The sequence below is a fragment of the Xenopus tropicalis genome, chromosome 8 (genome assembly GCF_000004195.4).
Source record: "Xenopus tropicalis strain Nigerian chromosome 8, UCB_Xtro_10.0, whole genome shotgun sequence".
In the NCBI taxonomy this organism is placed as follows: Eukaryota; Metazoa; Chordata; class Amphibia; order Anura; family Pipidae; genus Xenopus; species Xenopus tropicalis.
In genome coordinates this window covers 49355370-49373974 of record NC_030684.2, presented here as the reverse complement: position 1 = coordinate 49373974, position 18605 = coordinate 49355370, and the positions used below count along the sequence as shown (strand labels likewise).

General features: G+C 36.5%; 1 protein-coding gene across 2 annotated transcripts in view; it reads left to right on the top strand.

Annotated features, from left to right (window-relative positions):
- Positions 1-18605, top strand: part of tenm1 (teneurin transmembrane protein 1) — a 373978-nt gene that overhangs the window by 80973 nt on the left and 274400 nt on the right. For both annotated transcript variants that reach the window (XM_031891499.1, XM_031891500.1), the window contains exon 2: positions 15906-16182. In XM_031891499.1, coding sequence (XP_031747359.1) covers positions 15963-16182 — 220 coding nt within the window. In that variant the 5' untranslated portion in view covers positions 15906-15962. The remainder of the gene's footprint in view (positions 1-15905; positions 16183-18605) is intronic.

Here is an 18605-nt window from a genome sequence, read left to right as displayed (position 1 = left end):
CAACTTTAATTATCCCCTAGATTGCAGAATGTTGACACCACTAACACAAATTGAAATGATATATGGTAAGCATTTAAATATATTATGAGAAGCATTTCAATATATGGATGTTTTTTCTTTAGAAGGAGTATGTTCTTTAGGTTTGTTATACAGTATATTTGTGATTCTTATAATCAGCATTAGCCAAGCACAAAAATGACCATATTAGTGATGTAATAACTGATTTAATCTCAAAACATTTTAGACAAATATTTGTGACAGAATAAAGGCTAAATATATTTTGTTTGCCAATTAATTGCACACATCTTTACTTAATTTACTTGGGATATGGCAGAAATGCTAGAGCTCCAAGGGCTCCAAATTTGCACCCCCCCCCCCCCAAACCACCATACATTAAGAACGGTGTTGTGGGTCAACACAAAGTGCAGGCTAAAATAAGCATTGTATAGGGTTAAACTAAAAGGTATAGAAGAGGAGGGAAAAATTGTAATACAGGTATCGGACCCGTTATCCAGAAAGCTCCGAATTACGGAAAGCCCGTCTCCCATAGACTCCATTTTAATCAAATAATTCAGAATTTTAAAACTGATTTCCTTTTTCTCTGTAATAATAAAACAGGACCTTGTAATTGATCCCAACTAAGATATAAATAATCCTTATTGGCTGCAAAACAATCCTATTGGGGTTAATTAATGTTTTATTGATTTTTTAGCAGACTTAAGGTATGGAGATCCAAATTACGGAAAGACCCCTTATCCGGAATACCCTTGGTCCCGTGCATTCTGGATAACGGGTCCTATACCTGTACAAGAAAACACATCAATTCAATCTCTTTTAGTGATTTTGTTTAGATTTTGTTTAGATATCTGTTTTATTGTCAGGAGGCATGAGAAAGAAGAAAAGAAAGAGGTCAAGTAATATTAACTAAAAGATATATCTATAAAGGTTCTTATTTAAATATGAGGACCACATGTGTGTAACGTATGAGCTTTGGATCCCCACCTTTTTGAAACTATAGTAATTAATTAGAACAATGCTATATGGGCAGATTTTCAGCATTCTGCTTACTAAAATGTGATATAAAATTGCCTGCAGCATACAGATACTTTTCTTGTCCTTGTTCCTGACAACATGGTTGTGTGTATTTGGAGTAGAGAAAGTAATAAAAGTCACCTGTTCTGGTGTTTTCTTGTGATTGCCATTAAAAAGCCATGGTTTTTGACACCTTGTCCAAAAAGGGTAATTTATATTACAGAATGCAGTGCGTAAAGTGCAAAAAAGGCTGCCATTTCTTTGTACTTTGCACACTGTGCTCTGCTCTTGCATTGCAGCATGTCTCAGTTTTCCATTTAGTACAACAGGGCCCTGTCCTTACCACCTTCCCTATGGCCCTATGTACCTTAATAATGTCCCCTTTCCCCTTTTAACAATAAATTAAAATTGGATAGGAGATATTTTTGCTTGGAAACAATTAGGGTAATGCTTACTGTATGCATCTTTATGTAACAGTAACTACTCTTTCACGTCAGCATCAGACTTTGCGTGATATAGCAAGTTCTAGTGAAGAAGTATATGCAGTTGCTTAATCAAGCAGAGCATTTGTGATCACTGAGGTGTAATCACTAAAATCCCAGGGTGGGTTTACAGCAGTTACAGAAGTACATTACAGAAATAACATGGTACTTCATTGCTTGTCCACTGTGTGCAATGCTGGATATTGTAGGTGCAGGTCAATGTAATGATCTAATCACACTCACTATGTAACTACAGGCAAATGCCTGAAACTAGAATAGAAGTGATGCAAATATTGACCACTATTCTGAAATTCTGATTTAAAACCATATGTGTAGGCACAGAAAGCCAGAGATCATAACTACGATTTCTACTGGTGAGGTTTAAAGGGTATCTCCTCTTGAACTATTAAGTCAGTAGCAGTGGCTTAGCAGTGTCATTTCTACTCTGCCAAAAGAGCTGTTATTGCTTTTAGCGTGTTCTTTGGTCATGTCAAATCCCTTTGCTTCCATTCTTTAAGGTGCTTTTAGCAACACAGGTAGAGCATTAGTTGGATCCTCTGGGAACTCATATATTTTCCATTAATGTCTTTATTGCAACTGAGGTCTTGTTGTTAAAAATAACTTTATATAGCCCTGTGCGCTTGATATGTAAAATTGTTTTTCAAATATGCTGCAGATGTTGCAAAAAAAGAATCTTGAAATAAAAAAAAAAATCCAGTGATTTATACAATGAAAACAAGCAAAACAATGGTCAATACACACAGGTCTTGACTGGGCTTAATTGTCAGACACACCCTGGAAGAAAGTTGAGAAAGTCTAGGTCTGGTGGTTTTGGTCATTTATCATTTTTCACACTTATGTCAAACACTGTATTTGTCACCCTCTGATTGACAATATGAGTCTAAGCTTGACACAATGCCTTTATGGGATGGCATTTTATATATCAGTGGCTTACAGTTACTGTGGGCAATGTAATTACACTTAAGATTGTGTATTAGTTGTATTGTGGTTATATGTATCGTAACAAAGAGCAGCACATGGTACACATTTCATTTGTGAAGTTACCCTATTTGCAGAAGACCTTGAAACATTTACAGTAATGTTCAGCATTATCACGTTCCTTTTTAAATGGTAGAGGGAAACCCCAAATGGTGGTAGAATCTCATTCCTGTACCTAATCTTTGTATGTTTGTATTTATTTACTATATCACTTATAGTTATATACTAGTTAAAACAAACTCATGCCAGTGCCTAGAGTTTCAGAGTACCCCATTCTCTTTTTGTTTCTTTTCTATATGTGTATATTAGGGCTGGAAATCACTGTTTTATTAAGATTCTCTTATGAAATATGCATGAGACAGGGCTGCATCTATTTCAGAAACAAACATCAACAGAATGTTTAAAGGCATCTCAGTAAAGATGGGTCATGTGTGTATATAAATAAATGTGGTGCACATCTCTACACATTTAGGGTCAGAAATATTGTTTTCTTTGAGATGCCTCACTAAACTGAATAACATTATACTGCAAATTTATATGGAAATACTGACACACAATTAATCAGTAGGGGGTATTCTGGCTCTTTTTTTCTCCTAAACTCAGATTTATCTTATAATAATATGTTGCTGTTCTCACAGTTATTGTGTAGGTAGTATATACTGTGCTTTAAAATAGCCACTGTTTTGCTCTTTGGAAAGACCTTCTTGATTATCTTGTCTTTGTAAGTAGGCAGTAGGAGTAAAGTAACCAAAAAATTACCAAAAGTCATGTCGTGCTTGTACAAAAACATCATGGTGCAATCCAAAAGTTATGTAATTTTCTTTTTCGAACGATCGTAAACGGCGCAAAAACCTTTCTGACTTTGACCTTCAGTGCATGATTTTGGAAGCCTCCCATAGGACTCAATGGCACTCTGCAGCTCCAACTTGGCCCAAGGAAAGTCTCCCATAGGGCTCAATGGCACTCTGCAGCTCCAACCTGGCCCAAGGAAAGTCTCCCATAGGGCTCAATGGCACTCTGCAGCTCCAACCTGGCCCAAGGAAAGTCTCCCATAGGGCTCAATGGCACTCTGCAGCTCCAACCTGGCCCAAGGAAAGTCTCCCATAGGGCTCAATGGCACTCTGCAGCTCCAACCCGGCCCAAGGAAAGTCTCCCATAGGGCTCAATGGCACTCTGCAGCTCCAACCCGGCCCAAGGAAAGTCTCCCATAGGACTCAATGGCACTCTGCAGCTCCAACCTGGCCCAAGGAAAGTCTCCCATAGGGCTCAATGGCACTCTGCAGCTCCAACCTGGCCCAAGGAAAGTCTCCCATAGGGCTCAATGGCACTCTGCAGCTCCAACCCGGCCCAAGGAAAGTCTCCCATAGGGCTCAATGGCACTCTGCAGCTCCAACCCGGCCCAAGGAAAGTCTCCCATAGAACTCAATGGCACTCTGCAGCTCCAACCTGGCCCAAGGAAAGTCTCCCATAGGGCTCAATGGCACTCTGCAGCTCCAACCTGGCCCAAGGAAAGTCTCCCATAGGACTCAATGGCACTCTGCAGCTCCAACCTGGCCCAAGGAAAGTCTCCCATAGGGCTCAATGGCACTCTGCAGCTCCAACCTGGCCCAAGGAAAGTCTCCCATAGGACTCAATGGCACTCTGCAGCTCCAACCCGGCCCAAGGAAAGCCTCCCATAGGGCTCAATGGCACTCTGCAGCTCCAACCCGGCCCAAGGAAAGTCTCCCATAGGGCTCAATGGCACTCTGCAGCTCCAACCTGGCCCAAGGAAAGCCTCCCATAGGGCTCAATGGCACTCTGCAGCTCCAACCCGGCCCAAGGAAAGCCTCCCATAGGGCTCAATGGCACTCTGCAGCTCCAACCCGGCCCAAGGAAAGTCTCCCATAGGGCTCAATGGCACTCTGCAGCTCCAACCCGGCCCAAGGAAAGTCTCCCATAGGGCTCAATGGCACTCTGCAGCTCCAACCCGGCCCAAGGAAAGTCTCCCATAGGGCTCAATGGCACTCTGCAGCTCCAACCTGGCCCAAGGAAAGTCACAATACCGAAGCTTGAATGAATCCAAAACTTTTAGACTCGTTGCAACAAATGTGCAAAGTACGAAAAAGTTTCGCAAATTAATGGGAAAATCTCAGAAAATACACACAGTTCTAAAACTTTTAGTATTTAGTATTCGGACATAATCGTACACTGATAAATGTGCCCCTAAGAGTAACTTAATACAGAATGATAAATTGCCATAACCGGGAAACAAAGTCCCAGTAGGGAATACAGGAATCAGTTGTACTGCAGAAGTAGTACTACCATTGCTTATCTAGCAATACTGTATATGCAATGCAGAAGCAACTTGGTATAAAATGTCAAATATCCCATGAACTCTTGACTATGGTATAATTCTGAATATCAACTAATGATTTTTTTTCTGGATACACCCCATACTGATTTAATAATGATATATCTTTTAAATGATTATGAAATGTCTGCTTTCATTCTGTTAAAGAAATTACAATAAATGTCTCTTGGCTATTACAAAACATAATCAAATTGCCGGTTAATTGTAAGGCGCCACAAAGGCTAAATTAACACAGTGGGAACCTATAAATTTCTGCAGTGTTTTTCAGAAGTTTAACCAGCAGAACACCCCGAATGGTTATTTTACCGCAAGGAGTAGAACATAATCCTTCTCATTTTATTCCAGCAATCTTGTTAGACATATTTGTGCAGGGAATTACATTTTTATTGCACATTAGGTTTCAGCAGCAAAAAAAAAAAAAACTAATATAAAACTTATTTGCAAAATAGTGACTTCACAAGCCTCATCATCAAAATGTCTCTGGAACTTGATCTGTCATACAAATTGGGAATGGAAAATTCTGCTGGGAACAGTATTGTTTAAGTGAAGGAAAACAAACACTAGAAGACTAGAAGAAGCATTTGGTTGAATATACTAGGCCTGTTTTCATTTTCTTGATCCACTTGGTATAAGACTTACATTGTATTACCAGCTACTGTAATACCTTTTACCAAATGACTATGCTGCGATAGGGTAACAAAGTAGGTCAGCTTTGATCCATACTTCAAGCTGCACTCATGGGCCACTGAGTGGAATGTAGTGCGGGGATCAAAACAATCAAGTCCAGTCTGAATAGCAAACAGCAAAAGATCTGGAGTGAGTGGTAATTTTCTACATCAGATATATATTTTAAAGCTCTTTCTTCATTCCCTGCTTGTCCCATATCCTTAGACTACAAGCAGTGATTGTCCCCTGCAGCATGATAGGGGTCCGGGACAACAGTTGAAATGTGTAAAACACATGTCCTCTGTTCTCATTGCAACTGGAGCCTCAAGTGATAACACCATCACGTTGTGATGCTCCATCATCATCAGCTGTGACCCTAACAGCCACATAAGATAAAATGTATTTTTACGGGTAGAGGAGGCTATGGCATACAAACCTTAATAAATTTTTGCTGTAAAATGTATTTTTGTCCTAAAACGATTTTTTTTGTACATTGTGAATAGTATAAATTAATAACTTTTTGATTATTATGTTTTTCCAATTCTATGTTGCTGTTAATTGTCTCCTTGTTTTTACTTCTGAATATAAGTTCCTTATACAGGTATCGGACCCCTTATCCGGAAACCCGTTATCCAGAAAGCTCCGAATTACAGAATGCCCGCCTCCCATAGACTCTATTTTAATCAAATAATTCATATTTTTAAGTTTGATTTCCTTTTTCTATGTAGAAATAAAACAGAACCTTGTAATTGATTCCAACTAAGATATAATTAATCCTTATTGGATGCAAAACAATCCTATTGGGTTTAATTAATGTTTTATTGATTTTTTAGTAGACTTAAGGTATTGAGATCCAAATTACAGAAAGACCCCTTATCCGGAATACCCTTGGTCCCGAGCATTCTGGATAATGGGTCCTATACCTGTATATATATTTGCATTTTCTCCTTTTTTAGGTATTATGAGTCATATCAATTCAATATCAATTATCTGTCGGTTAATGCATGTGAAATATGACATTTGTCTGACACTAAAAGGGTTAAAGGGGTTGAAAATTTTCCCCAAGATGACCTAGCTCCCCAAAGTAGGCATCCAATTAGAGATGCAAGGGAATTGTCCAGTGGTAATTATGTCTACTAGCATGACACCAGTCATCTAACCTATTAGCATTACTGTGTAGTATTTGTTTGTCAATATCACACATTGACTAAAGGATAGATATAAAGTTGTTTCGTATTAAGATCTAGAAAAAAAATTGACTTCAGCAACAATTATTTGATACCAAGAATAGAATGGTTACTCATTAGAGGATTCGCTAGCATCAAATTGACAGTTGACCACCAGAAAAGTTAAATAGTGCTGTATTGCTTTAAGAATCTATGTATTGATTGCTGAACTTTAGCTCCCATCATGCTGTAACCATTGATTATTTGCTTGAAATATTGACATTTTAGTCAAGCAATATTTGGGGGAGGTACAATGCTATGGGAGGCTTATGTCCACTTTAAAACTTTTGTGTCAGGATGTCATGTATTAAGGATGAGCAAATAGTACTGTCTGCTATGGATTCTTAGGACAATTTGAGAAAAAAAACATCTACTAACTTCAATGTATTTGGCATAACAAAAAAAAAAATAAACTTGAGAAAAAAATGCACATTGACATCAAAGCAGCAAAAAACAAAAACCCATTTTTTGACTGGTGATTGCTTGTATTGCTTGTTTACTTACTCACTATTAAACACCTGCAAAAAGCCAGTCATTTTTTTTTACTAAACCTACACAACTATTAATGTAAAAGTCATCTAATTACAATATCCATAATAAAATACTCCATTAAAACGAAACAAAGGGAACAAAACACACAGGGGCCCATTTACTAAACTTTTTTGAGATAATTTTGTATTTTTTTCCAATTTTTTTTTACTTATAGAACATTTCGGAATGTATGCAAAAAGTTTGTAAACATTCCACAACCTTTTCGTGGTTTTCATTAAAAAAAACCATGAAGAAAACATATTTTGCGTAAAAACTACGAACCTTTGGTTAAACTTTCCTCGGGACTCGCCAGGTTTGATCTGTCGAGAACCGTTTAGTCCTATGGAAGACTTCCAAAGCTAGACACGGAAGGCATGAAAGCAAGAAATGTTTTCGTGGCTTAACAAACTTTTCGGCACAAAAATTTTGTGACTTTTGGAACGCAATTGCGATATTTTCGTACGACCAAAAAAAACAATTTTCATTACATTTTAGAACATCAGAAATTATTGCGGTTCATGATTTAAGCCCACAAACCATCGGATCTTAGTAAATGTGTCCCACGGTGTTGATACATCTAAATGCTGAATCTTACATCTTTAAAAAAACAAATAAGCATAATTTGCATTTCCTTACTAATCATAGAAAAGATTAGCCATTGGAAAAGATTAGCCTCATTTCCAGACAGCAAAGCTCTATCAACATTTTTAGGTTTCTCGATGGTGTTATTTTAATGAGCCACTTTTTTACTTTATAGTTTCGGAACTTGAATATTTTTTCTTCCTGTCTTTCTTATTGCTTAACCTAGTGACCTAGTGCTATATGCAGTTCTCTTTTTTGTACCTTATTATAGTAGACTTTTGGGGGGGTGGGGTTGAACTTGACTTTAACTTGTCGTTATTCAACCTAAATTAACTATGTATCTTTGTAACTATTGTTTTCATTCTATTAATACCCCTTTAAGAGCCGTGAACCATAACAGCCTTGTTTTAAATCTAGGTCATTGTCTTTAACAAACTTCTGATGCCAGCAAAACTATAATAAAAGTATGCAAGCTGTCACTTACAAGGCCAATTAAATTCTTACGTCCCGCTGTTTCTTATTCTGACAGAGAATGACACGACCATGCTAATGGTGTTCTGCATCTTAAAAAAGCTGCACTAGGGAGGTTAATAAGGACATTATATGACTTCTGTAGCTAACACGAACTCAAAGTAACCAAACCTTTATCCAAACTGAATGCATTTATAAATATTTTAGTTTTATAAAAACAGATGGAGATCCTGTGGTTTAACTTAGGAACACTCTTGTGATGTGGTTTAGTAATACAATGTTACTCTCAAAAGATCAATTTCTTTTTACAAATTACATTTGCTTATAGTTCATAAAGGCTGCTGTGCAGTTATCCCATCTGGGAGGAACATTGAGTCACCCTGGGAATTATTCTTGAAACCAATTTAATTTGAGTAATCACAATGGTACACGCTTAAGAAGTCCAGTTCTGATTTCTGTGACATTGATAGGTTTTTTTGTTGAGTTCTGAACATATTTTAGGATATGATCAGATATGATTACAGAAGGTCTCTTCACAATCTACAACATTTTTTTTTAATATGGGCTGGATAAACTTTTTTTAAGATTTGATTTTTTGGTCCTAAGCTGAACCCACAAGCTTGCAACAGCTACTCTGCACACATTCAATGACATTACCTATTTCTATCAATATAAGCATAGACATCAATTACAATCTACTATACCCAATAATGCAAAATAACTTATACTCTTACTCATACCCTACCCTACTCATAGGCCTAGCTAACTAATTGTTTACAGAGCTAGTAATCATTATATTAACGTTATTATGAATAATATCAAATATGTAGATGCGGGGGCTCTTTATCTTTATAACTTTTCAGTTGCTTTCCCTCATGCATATCTAATAATGTTTATTTTAAGATGCCTAAGGTAGACTTTGATTTCTATTTGCCTTCATGACATATACACCTCTGAACTAATTTATTATGTATTCAATAATTTTGAGAAACAACTCACTGTCTAATTTTTTTTCTAGAGTTCTGCTACTCCATGATGTAAATGCCAAACGCCAGCTTAGCTGCTGATATTGCTTTCATTTTACATACAAAATTAGTTATGCAATAAAAACATTCCTGCAGACAATCTAATTTCAGCCATCTGCTTGGCGTTAAGGACCGAAGGGCCTTTTTAATTTGTGCTTTTCACACATAAGCTTCTCCTGTCCTGAGAGGCAAATATGTCATGCTATGTGCTCCACACATGAAAAATGAAGAATGCATTAGACTTGCAAACAAAGTTTATTAGGGGGAAGCAGATGCTACAGTGGTGTGTCTCTTCACCCACGGGTAGTATCGTACTGTGTGTAATTAACTGCAGAAAAAAATAATATAAATTATTTGTTATTTACAGCCAAGAGAATATTTACCGCTTCATTGAGAATAAAATACAATATATAATATTAATAAACATTGCTATGTTAAGAATAGCAAATACCTTTGGATGGGAGGTTTGGTCCATTAAGAAGTCAGGCATACTTCATGGTAGCATGTAATGAATTGGTGGGTTATAAATAATTCATCTGCAATAGGTGGCCAAGTTTTTGCATGGTTTGAATACTGAAGAAGGGCAGTTATTCCATAAAGACTTTTTCATTATGTTATGGCCGATATTTCATGATACAATCTCCTTATTTTTACACTTCAGGGTCAGTAACACCGAAATTCATTCAGTTTACACAAAATGCTACATCAGCACTTTTGACAAATCGTCATTTGTAGAAATTATATTTTTATATAAAAACACTTACTTTCTTTTCGTAGGACTTTCTATGCCAGGATATGAGAACATGCATTAGTTAATGTTTCAGGAAACATCACAGAACACAAGGGGTCCTAGGACTGAATCAGACAGGGCGTTGTTTTACATTTCATGGATTTTAACTCTCAGTACTTACTCAGATAAAAGGTATATTTTTTTATGTTTTGTATTTTTTTTTTATTATTTTTATTTATTATTTCTAGTCTGCCATTCTCTCCTCTGTATTCCAACACAATGAAACACATGAAATAAACTGGTTCTTTTGTAATGTGCTTTATGAGCAATGTTGAAATTCAGGTGAGATTGGCCATTCATTTGTCAATGTGGAACATCTTAGATACGTCCTTGAGTTAATATGCAAAATAAAAGGGCTAGACACAAGGCATGCAGTATTAATAAAGCCAGTGCCTCCATTGATTTCCATGTAGTACAGAGGCTCCATGTTCAATGTATGCAATGTACATTGAATTTACAAAAGTCTGAGTGGTTAACTCTTGCATATATTACTCCCACATCACTGTTTGTGCATTTAAGAAATCTGTATTATCAGTTCAAAATATATTGATTCTATTTTTGGAGCCAATATTTAAATAAATGTGATTCCCCCCCCACCCCAAAAATGAGTAACCAGTTGCCCAGCCCTAAAAAATGTTCTAAAAATGTGTCTTGAATTTGTGTGAGTCTTAGTGATTAGGGATTTCCACATTTCGCCATTGACAAATTGTTTCACAGAACTTCCCTGTGGAAAAATTGGATTGCCAATACAATATTATCCTGACTAATACGATTTTTTCGTAGGCATTTTCATGATATTTGCAAATTTCGGAAATTATCGTATCCAATCCGAATTTTTCCCATTCGGGATTCGAACTCTTGATTCCATGAATGTGTCCCCTATTGTTTGTTATTATAATGATCTATGTAAAGAAAGTGACATCAATACGTATATACAATAAGGACATATTTGAACGAATATTTATTGCTCTTGTTTATTATAAGAGAATTACAAAATGAAAATATCACTGATGTCTTAACCTAAATATAGTATACCTGTAGAAAATGTATCAAGGTTACATGTTCTACAGCAAAGGATATTACTTTAACAGGTCCACACAGATGAATTTTTCCATTATTTTTGTGGGATTATGTAATAAAAGGCACCAAGTTTGCCCAGGAGCACTAACCCTTAGCACCCAATCAGCAAGAAGCATTTAATGGTCACCTGTTTAAAAGCAAGCATTTCAATGGTCGTTATAGGTTACTGCTACTGGGCAAACTTAGTGCCTTTTATTACATATGGGGTTAACTGAGAAACCACTAAAAATGAATAATGAAAAAAAATTGCAAACCATATCAGAATATCAATGTCTATACCATACTAAAAGCTAATTTAACGGTTGAGTATATTCTTAACTTCTCTAACACTTCTAGAAGACCTTATTCAACTGCAACAGTGATTTATTACACAATAAAAATACTGCCATTTTTGCACTGCAATGAAGTTCTAGCAAATAATAAGCAGCACCACTTATATACTTCAACATATGCATCCCATAAAAGATTATCGCGCTTGCTTGCAACATCTGTCAGTGCATGTGTTCTTCTATTAGTTAGTGCACCTTGGAGATATATGATTGTTTTAAAACACTTATGGAGGCATGGATTTCTCTCCACCTGTCTAAATGTAAATCCCTTTAGGCATCATTCACTGGGGCAGAAAATGCCTACTTGGCAATGCTTATTTCTGAAAGGAGAGCTTTATACTGCAGATAAATAATACAAAATACATTCAACCCACTGACTGACTGAAATACAGGTACAACAATGTTTGTGAAGGAGATAAACACACAATTGCTTTGGTATAATAAAAGATTTCCATATTCAGATTTTTATTTCAGCCTGGCTAAACAAACATGTAAAGCAACAATATAATGGGTTGTGGGAGAATATGTTTGGAAGAGCTGCGAAAGAAGAAAATGCTGAAGGCATTTTGGGTCCATATGCTAGTATTTGGTATGTTTTGTTTGTGCCATTTTAAAGAACCCGTTTACTAATCGTTTCTAACATTAATGTTAACTACATTGGAACAAGTAAGCCGGGCATCAAAGTTCGATGCCTGGAAAACTGAAAGAATCCCAGGTCGAATTTTAATCCCACTCCCTTTGGGATATAGTATCACAGTGATTTGAGTTGTGGGGTAATTTGGCCCCTCTTTGATTACATCTCTAAAGCTTGAGGTAGCAGATCAGAAAAAGCAGCTAGGGTGCCTCTATTCAAGGATTCAAAAAGAAACTGGCAAGAATTGTTTAGCAAAACTCTATGATCATGGTCGTTGGTTCCATGGAAACAATGTTGGTAGTGTACTCTCTAAGCAAGATTTAGCCGGTATCAAATTGGGGTAGTGAAACTAATACATAGGTTTATAGGTTTATCCAAAGGGAGACTTATGATCAAATACATTTTTTCTGGCTATCATGCATGTTTGCTCCAAAGACTTGTAATCAATTCTTTATGAACTTGTATATTGATTGTGAGGTTGTTGATGTTGTACAGGACTATGCACCACTGGCAGCATATGATTATTGTGTGGGTGAATGGACTATAATTTAGGGTGACAAGGCATTTGCTTTACATTTCAGAAAACCTTGCCCCATATTGGTTGAAAATGCAATGCAAGTCTGTAAAGGGAACATTTTCATATCAATTTTTTTATTTTTTTTCACATGGCTTACACCTGTAGCAGATAGCTAAGTTGCTTGGAATATACTACATTGTGCCATCCCAGCTAAGTTGTGCCCCCTCCTTTCTATTTCACAGCCACTATTCCAAGCAAAAGAATTTACAGCTACCAGAATGTGTTACCTTTTAAACACAAACGCTTGTTGAAGAAAGCCACACAAGCGTGGTGTATTTCATACAGTAGCAAAGTACAAATGAGAAAGCTTTGCTTGACAGTAAACTGATAGAAAGGTCAGAAAAAGAGGCATCTCTAGTGGAATAAAAACATTAAGTCATTCATAAAAGGTCACTTAGCTTTGCTTGTATGAGCCTTTATCATCCATCTGACAAGGGCAACTAGATATTGATCATTTCAGGCTTCTCAGCAGACGCAGGCAGAGTTGGAGAAAAGTGAGGATAAGAAAGTATGGATAGGCTTCTAAGAATCACTGTGTTCTTCTTTAACCTAATGTGAAATCTGCTCGGTACATGTTTTCTTCTAATCTAACTCATTTATTCTCATGTCATATACGATTTCTCAGCAATCGGCATGAGAAATCTTCACAAAGGCATTAGAAAAGTTTTATTCTCTCCTTTGAAATGCTGGTAGGTCTTCCAGTGAAAAACCCCATTATGCAGAAGTGGAAAATAATGTTACTGAGTTGTTATTTATGTCAGATATATGTATAGATTCTGACAGGAATGTGAGGGGATCAAAAAGTTTCTGCTTAAGTTTCACTGTTGCAGCTTGCTATAAAGCATAGCCCAACATTTATAATGGAGAAGCAAAATGACATTTAAAATAAATAAATGCCAGTTTCTCATAATTACAGTTTTATCTTAAAAAAAAAAAAAAAGCTTCTTTTCTAGGTGTCAAAACAAACAGATACATAATCATTAAATTCATAAGTTCGAACTGTCATAAATTCTAACTGTCGGGGATGTTATTGCTCTGGCATTAAGACAAAAAGCCAATACATGGAATTCAGTACATAAAGTGCAATTACTGGTACCTAACAATTCTTTATATAATTAGCAAAGTGTCCTTGTGTTTTCTCTTAACTAATAAAGTAACATACTCTTCTTAACTGACCGTTGTAGCTTTACTCCACCTTGCTCATTTATTGTAGAATTAAAGATAAACCAAAGTGATGAGCGAGTCTTTCCTGTTTTGCCCCCCAAAAAGTTCACAAATCTGCTGAAAAATTCACAAACCAGCAAAAAATTAATGAAATTTGAATACCGCGTGTGACTTTGTTGACGTGAACGCAACTTGTTTGATGCAACTTTTTTTCTCACTCTGCAAATTCTTTGTTGCAGCAAATTTTCACAATGGTTTAGTGAAAAAGGGAATTCATACCTGCTGAAAAAATATACTTTCAATATATGGACAAACAATTCCTGTTGAAATATATTCAAGCTGGCCAGCTATGTCATCCCTAAGTCATCCCTGGCCAGTCCTGCAGTCACTTTAATTTCATTTATTAAAGGGATAGTGACACTTCCTAGGTATTACCAGCATTGTCTACTTCATGAAAATATGTCTATATGTCCTTTGGACCATTTTTAAAAATGTTACCTTTTTCTATGTCAATTGGATATTGGCTGTTTTGCTTTAAGAGTTGGTCTGACTCCAACATGCTGTTATAGTCCCTTGGGGTTTGTCAATCAGGGTTTGAATCAGGAGGAACTTAAATGCTTGATTGACAGGAAGAATCTGGCAGCACAGTTTATAAGTTGTTGGCTTATACAGGGTCAAAGTTCACATCTTTCTTATCACAGTGCTGCTGCTTCCATTCATGTTCAGCTATATGACTATATAATAATGATCTCCACCATACTACGCACTACACTACTCATCTCCTTCAGTGCCATGAAGTTTTTTTTTTACAGCAATATATTTTACTAACTTGGTGGGTTTATGACAGTGATTCTGTAATTAATAGTCAATACTGCTCACAAAGAAAAGATCTAATCACAAAACTAAAAGGTGTCACTATCACTTTAAAATGTCATTATACATATTTCACTGGGACTAAAAGTTGGCCATACACAGAAAGATTTTAGCTGCTGATTCGCGTCATGTGCCTAGGGCCAAACGATTGCATTAGCATGATATCACCCATACAAGGTGGGCCATATTGGGGGGAAAGATTTGCTTGCTTTCTGATCTACCCTTTTTTTATGGCCACCACTGGCATCAGCTGACTGTAGCTGGGAAAGATGGGAGCTACAACATGGAGCTGGCCAGCTCTGTTGTGTAGTTTCCATCAAAATGTTTTAATGTTCTTAGCATATTGATAATGGGGGAGTACAGAGGTCTGTCCGTAATTTGGATCTCCATACCTTAAGTCTACAAAAAAATCTATAAAACATTAGTTAAACCCACCAGGATTGTTTTACATCCAATAATTATTATTTATATCTTAGTTTGGATCGATAACAAGATACTGTCTTATTACTACAGAAAGAAAGGAAATCAGTTTTAAAATTCTGAATTATTTGATTAAAATAGAGTCTATGGGAGATGGGCTTTCCGTAAGTCAGAGCTTTTTGTATAATGGGTTTCCGGATAAGGAGTCCAATATCTGTATATATATCTATAATAGTACTTAGAATTCATGATTAAAATGCCTAGGTTTTATCCTCACTATACTGCTTTAAATACATTTTGACAAATAAACCATAGTAATGTCAGTTAGACTGGCAGCCTTTCTATAAATATTAGCTTTTGCTGATAATGGTGTACAGAGCTCAGAGTTCAGTTCTGAATTATCTTTTAAATATTTGCTTTGTTTTGTTTTTAATCAACTATTCTGTATTCAGCATCCATCCATTCCTGTCAGTGTGCTTTAACTTATGTTTGTGGACAGTGCTGTACTAGATAGTACCAGAAACATGTCTGTGAAGCAGGAGGCATCTTTTCATTTCATAAAATAAAACTAGTGCAATTCCAGATTCAAATTTAGCAGTTTTCATGTATGAAGCTAACTTTTGGACCTAAACAAAACACAGCTTTTAATTATTTTCATGGCTTATTTTTTCTAGGAATATACCTTTGCTTTCTGCCCCATGCTTAACAAATTGAAGGCCATTTTTTGAAGAATGGAACAGATGGATAGCAAGCCTTATCAGCCATTATCCAAAGTTAAGCATGAAATGGATCTCACCTACACAAGCTCCTCAGAGGATAGTGAAGATGAGCAGAAACCTAGACAATCATACAACTCCAGAGAAACTCTGCAAGAGTGCACCCAGGAAATTAGACTCAACTATAACAGCCATAGTAGTAGGAAGAGGAAAGCAGTGGATGATCCCAGTCAAGGTAGTAAACTTACTACATTATACCATATAATGTCTGCATGCAACCAATCTACTGTGAATCAATTGATTAGTGCTCAATGGCAAATGTTTAAGTTATTATCATGGGTGCCAGTAGGCCAATTTGTTAGGCACCCAACAATAAATAAAAATACTAACCTTTAACTCTGGGTCAGTGCTCCTTTTTGGCGATAACTACACCAGCTAGGGTTACCTAAATGTGAGCTCCACTGCTCCATCTCTATTTTCCCAGGGGTTCCATGAGATGCCCATACATACTGTTTGCTCCCTGCACATCTGGTTCCACGAATCATACGTGCTGGTCCTGGATCATCACAAGGAACCCCTGGGAGGTGAACAAAGTGGCATGGTGCTCACATAGAAAGTACACTGAGTCTGTACATATTATAGTGAAGAGGAGCACTGGCCCATGGTTCAATAGTAGCGATTGTATTTACTTGGGGGGGGGGTGCCTAAAAACTGGTAGCCTAACAGTGAATATAATTTTGATTGCCCTTTAAAAAAGCAAAAATTCTACCGGCATCAGCCAAGATCCACATTTTATTTGCAGTAAATTACGGTTGATTTTTTTCAACATATTGGGGCCGATTCACTAATGTACGAATACAAATCACAAAATCCGATCATTTCTGATGATCGAAAATGTCACGAAAATTCTTTTCATCTGAATACAAAAATTTCGTACTTGCAATTTGAATGTTCCAAAATTTTCCTATTGAAACGATCGTAAACAACTTTCTGAGTTTGATACTTCAATGCATGATGTGGGAGGCTTTCCAAAGGACTCAATGGCACTCTGGCCAAAAGAAATTCACGATAATAAAGCTTGAATGAATTCCGAAACTTTCGTACTCGTGGCAGCAAATACGGTTGCTGCCCCATTGTGTTCTTTCACTTTTATAGCAATTTCCTTGGGTCTACTTGTAGTCAGCCTGGAAAACTATATACTATTTATGTAATATCACTTGAGTAATAAAATGTATGAGTAAAATGCAGCTTATTTAAAATTCCATGTTTCTTAAATGTGCTGATACCTAGGGGCCCATTTATCAAAGTACGATTGCCTCCGAATACAAAAAAATCTTATTTTTTTCTAAGTTTTCGTACCTTGTGTATTTTCGCCAATTTTTTCTCTAATTTGCGCAACTTTTTCGTACTGTGCGTCAAAAATTATGCGGCAAAATCATATTGTCGCGACGAGTATGAAAGTTTCAGATTCGTTCTGCTCCTAATGCTAAAGAAAACAACATATTTAAATGAAACATACAGTACATGACCAATTCATAGTGGGTAGAAATGTCTTTAACAAAGAGCAAAAAAAAGTTAGTTGGTAAATGAAATTTCTGAAAAATGACGTTTAGTTTAGTGAATTTGGATCTTTAACATCTCTTTTGAAGGTACATTGGGGTCGAAAAAACGAGTGCTATTTATAGCATGTGCGATGCATGACCAATTTTAAGCAATATTTTAACGCAATTTCCACTGCGTGTGATATTTTTCTCCACACTTGATATTAGCGCACACTATTACGCACGTAGCAGTTACTTTCGGAAAACTACTGTTCTGAAAATTACCATTTCCCTGAAAACACAAGCATGCATCACTCTAGGAAGATCACATACTTGAAAAAATCCAACGGCAAACTTTATCTTGTCACCACAGACAATTACCAGCTGCAATTTTGTTCAGTAACCCCTACTCTTGGGAGATGTTAAGTTTCACAGTAATTATCGCCACATTTTACGCTTCATATGTGTTTGTGAATCATGCGTTAGTATTATTTCTATGCGATAATTACCGCAATGTGATAAAAATAAGGCTTTGCGATAATGCGTTTTTTTTGCACATGTGATATGTGTGTTAATGCATGCGAAATTACTTTGATGAATCGGTACTTATTTACCGCATGCTTTTTAATGCTAAAAACTATGCGATAAGCGTTAACAACCTTTAGTGAATCGGCCCCATAGTTTCATACCTGTAATTCAGGATGGGTAAATCTATCTTTGTACTCCAAACTACCAAACTTTTGCTAAGTAGTGATGAGCAAATCTGTCCCGTTTCACTTCGCCGTAAACAACAATAAAATTCGTGAAACGCATTTGTCATGCAACTTTTTTGTCACCCGCATTTTAAGCATGGGCCCAGCTTCAGTAGGCGCAGTGGGTGCCTGTGACACAAAAGTAAATTGCAGCACAACATTTGCTAGTAAAGTACCCTAGGTCAGTACATTTTTTTTGAAGAAGAGGAGCCTAAGTGGTGCCTAACAACTTGTACCTTTCCCTCTCCTTCACTTCTTTTTTAATATGAATTCTATTTACAGTATAATACTTCTGACTTTTCTGGTACAATATGTATAAAATGTTCTGCTCACATAATAAAAGAGCTCATTATACACAAGAATAA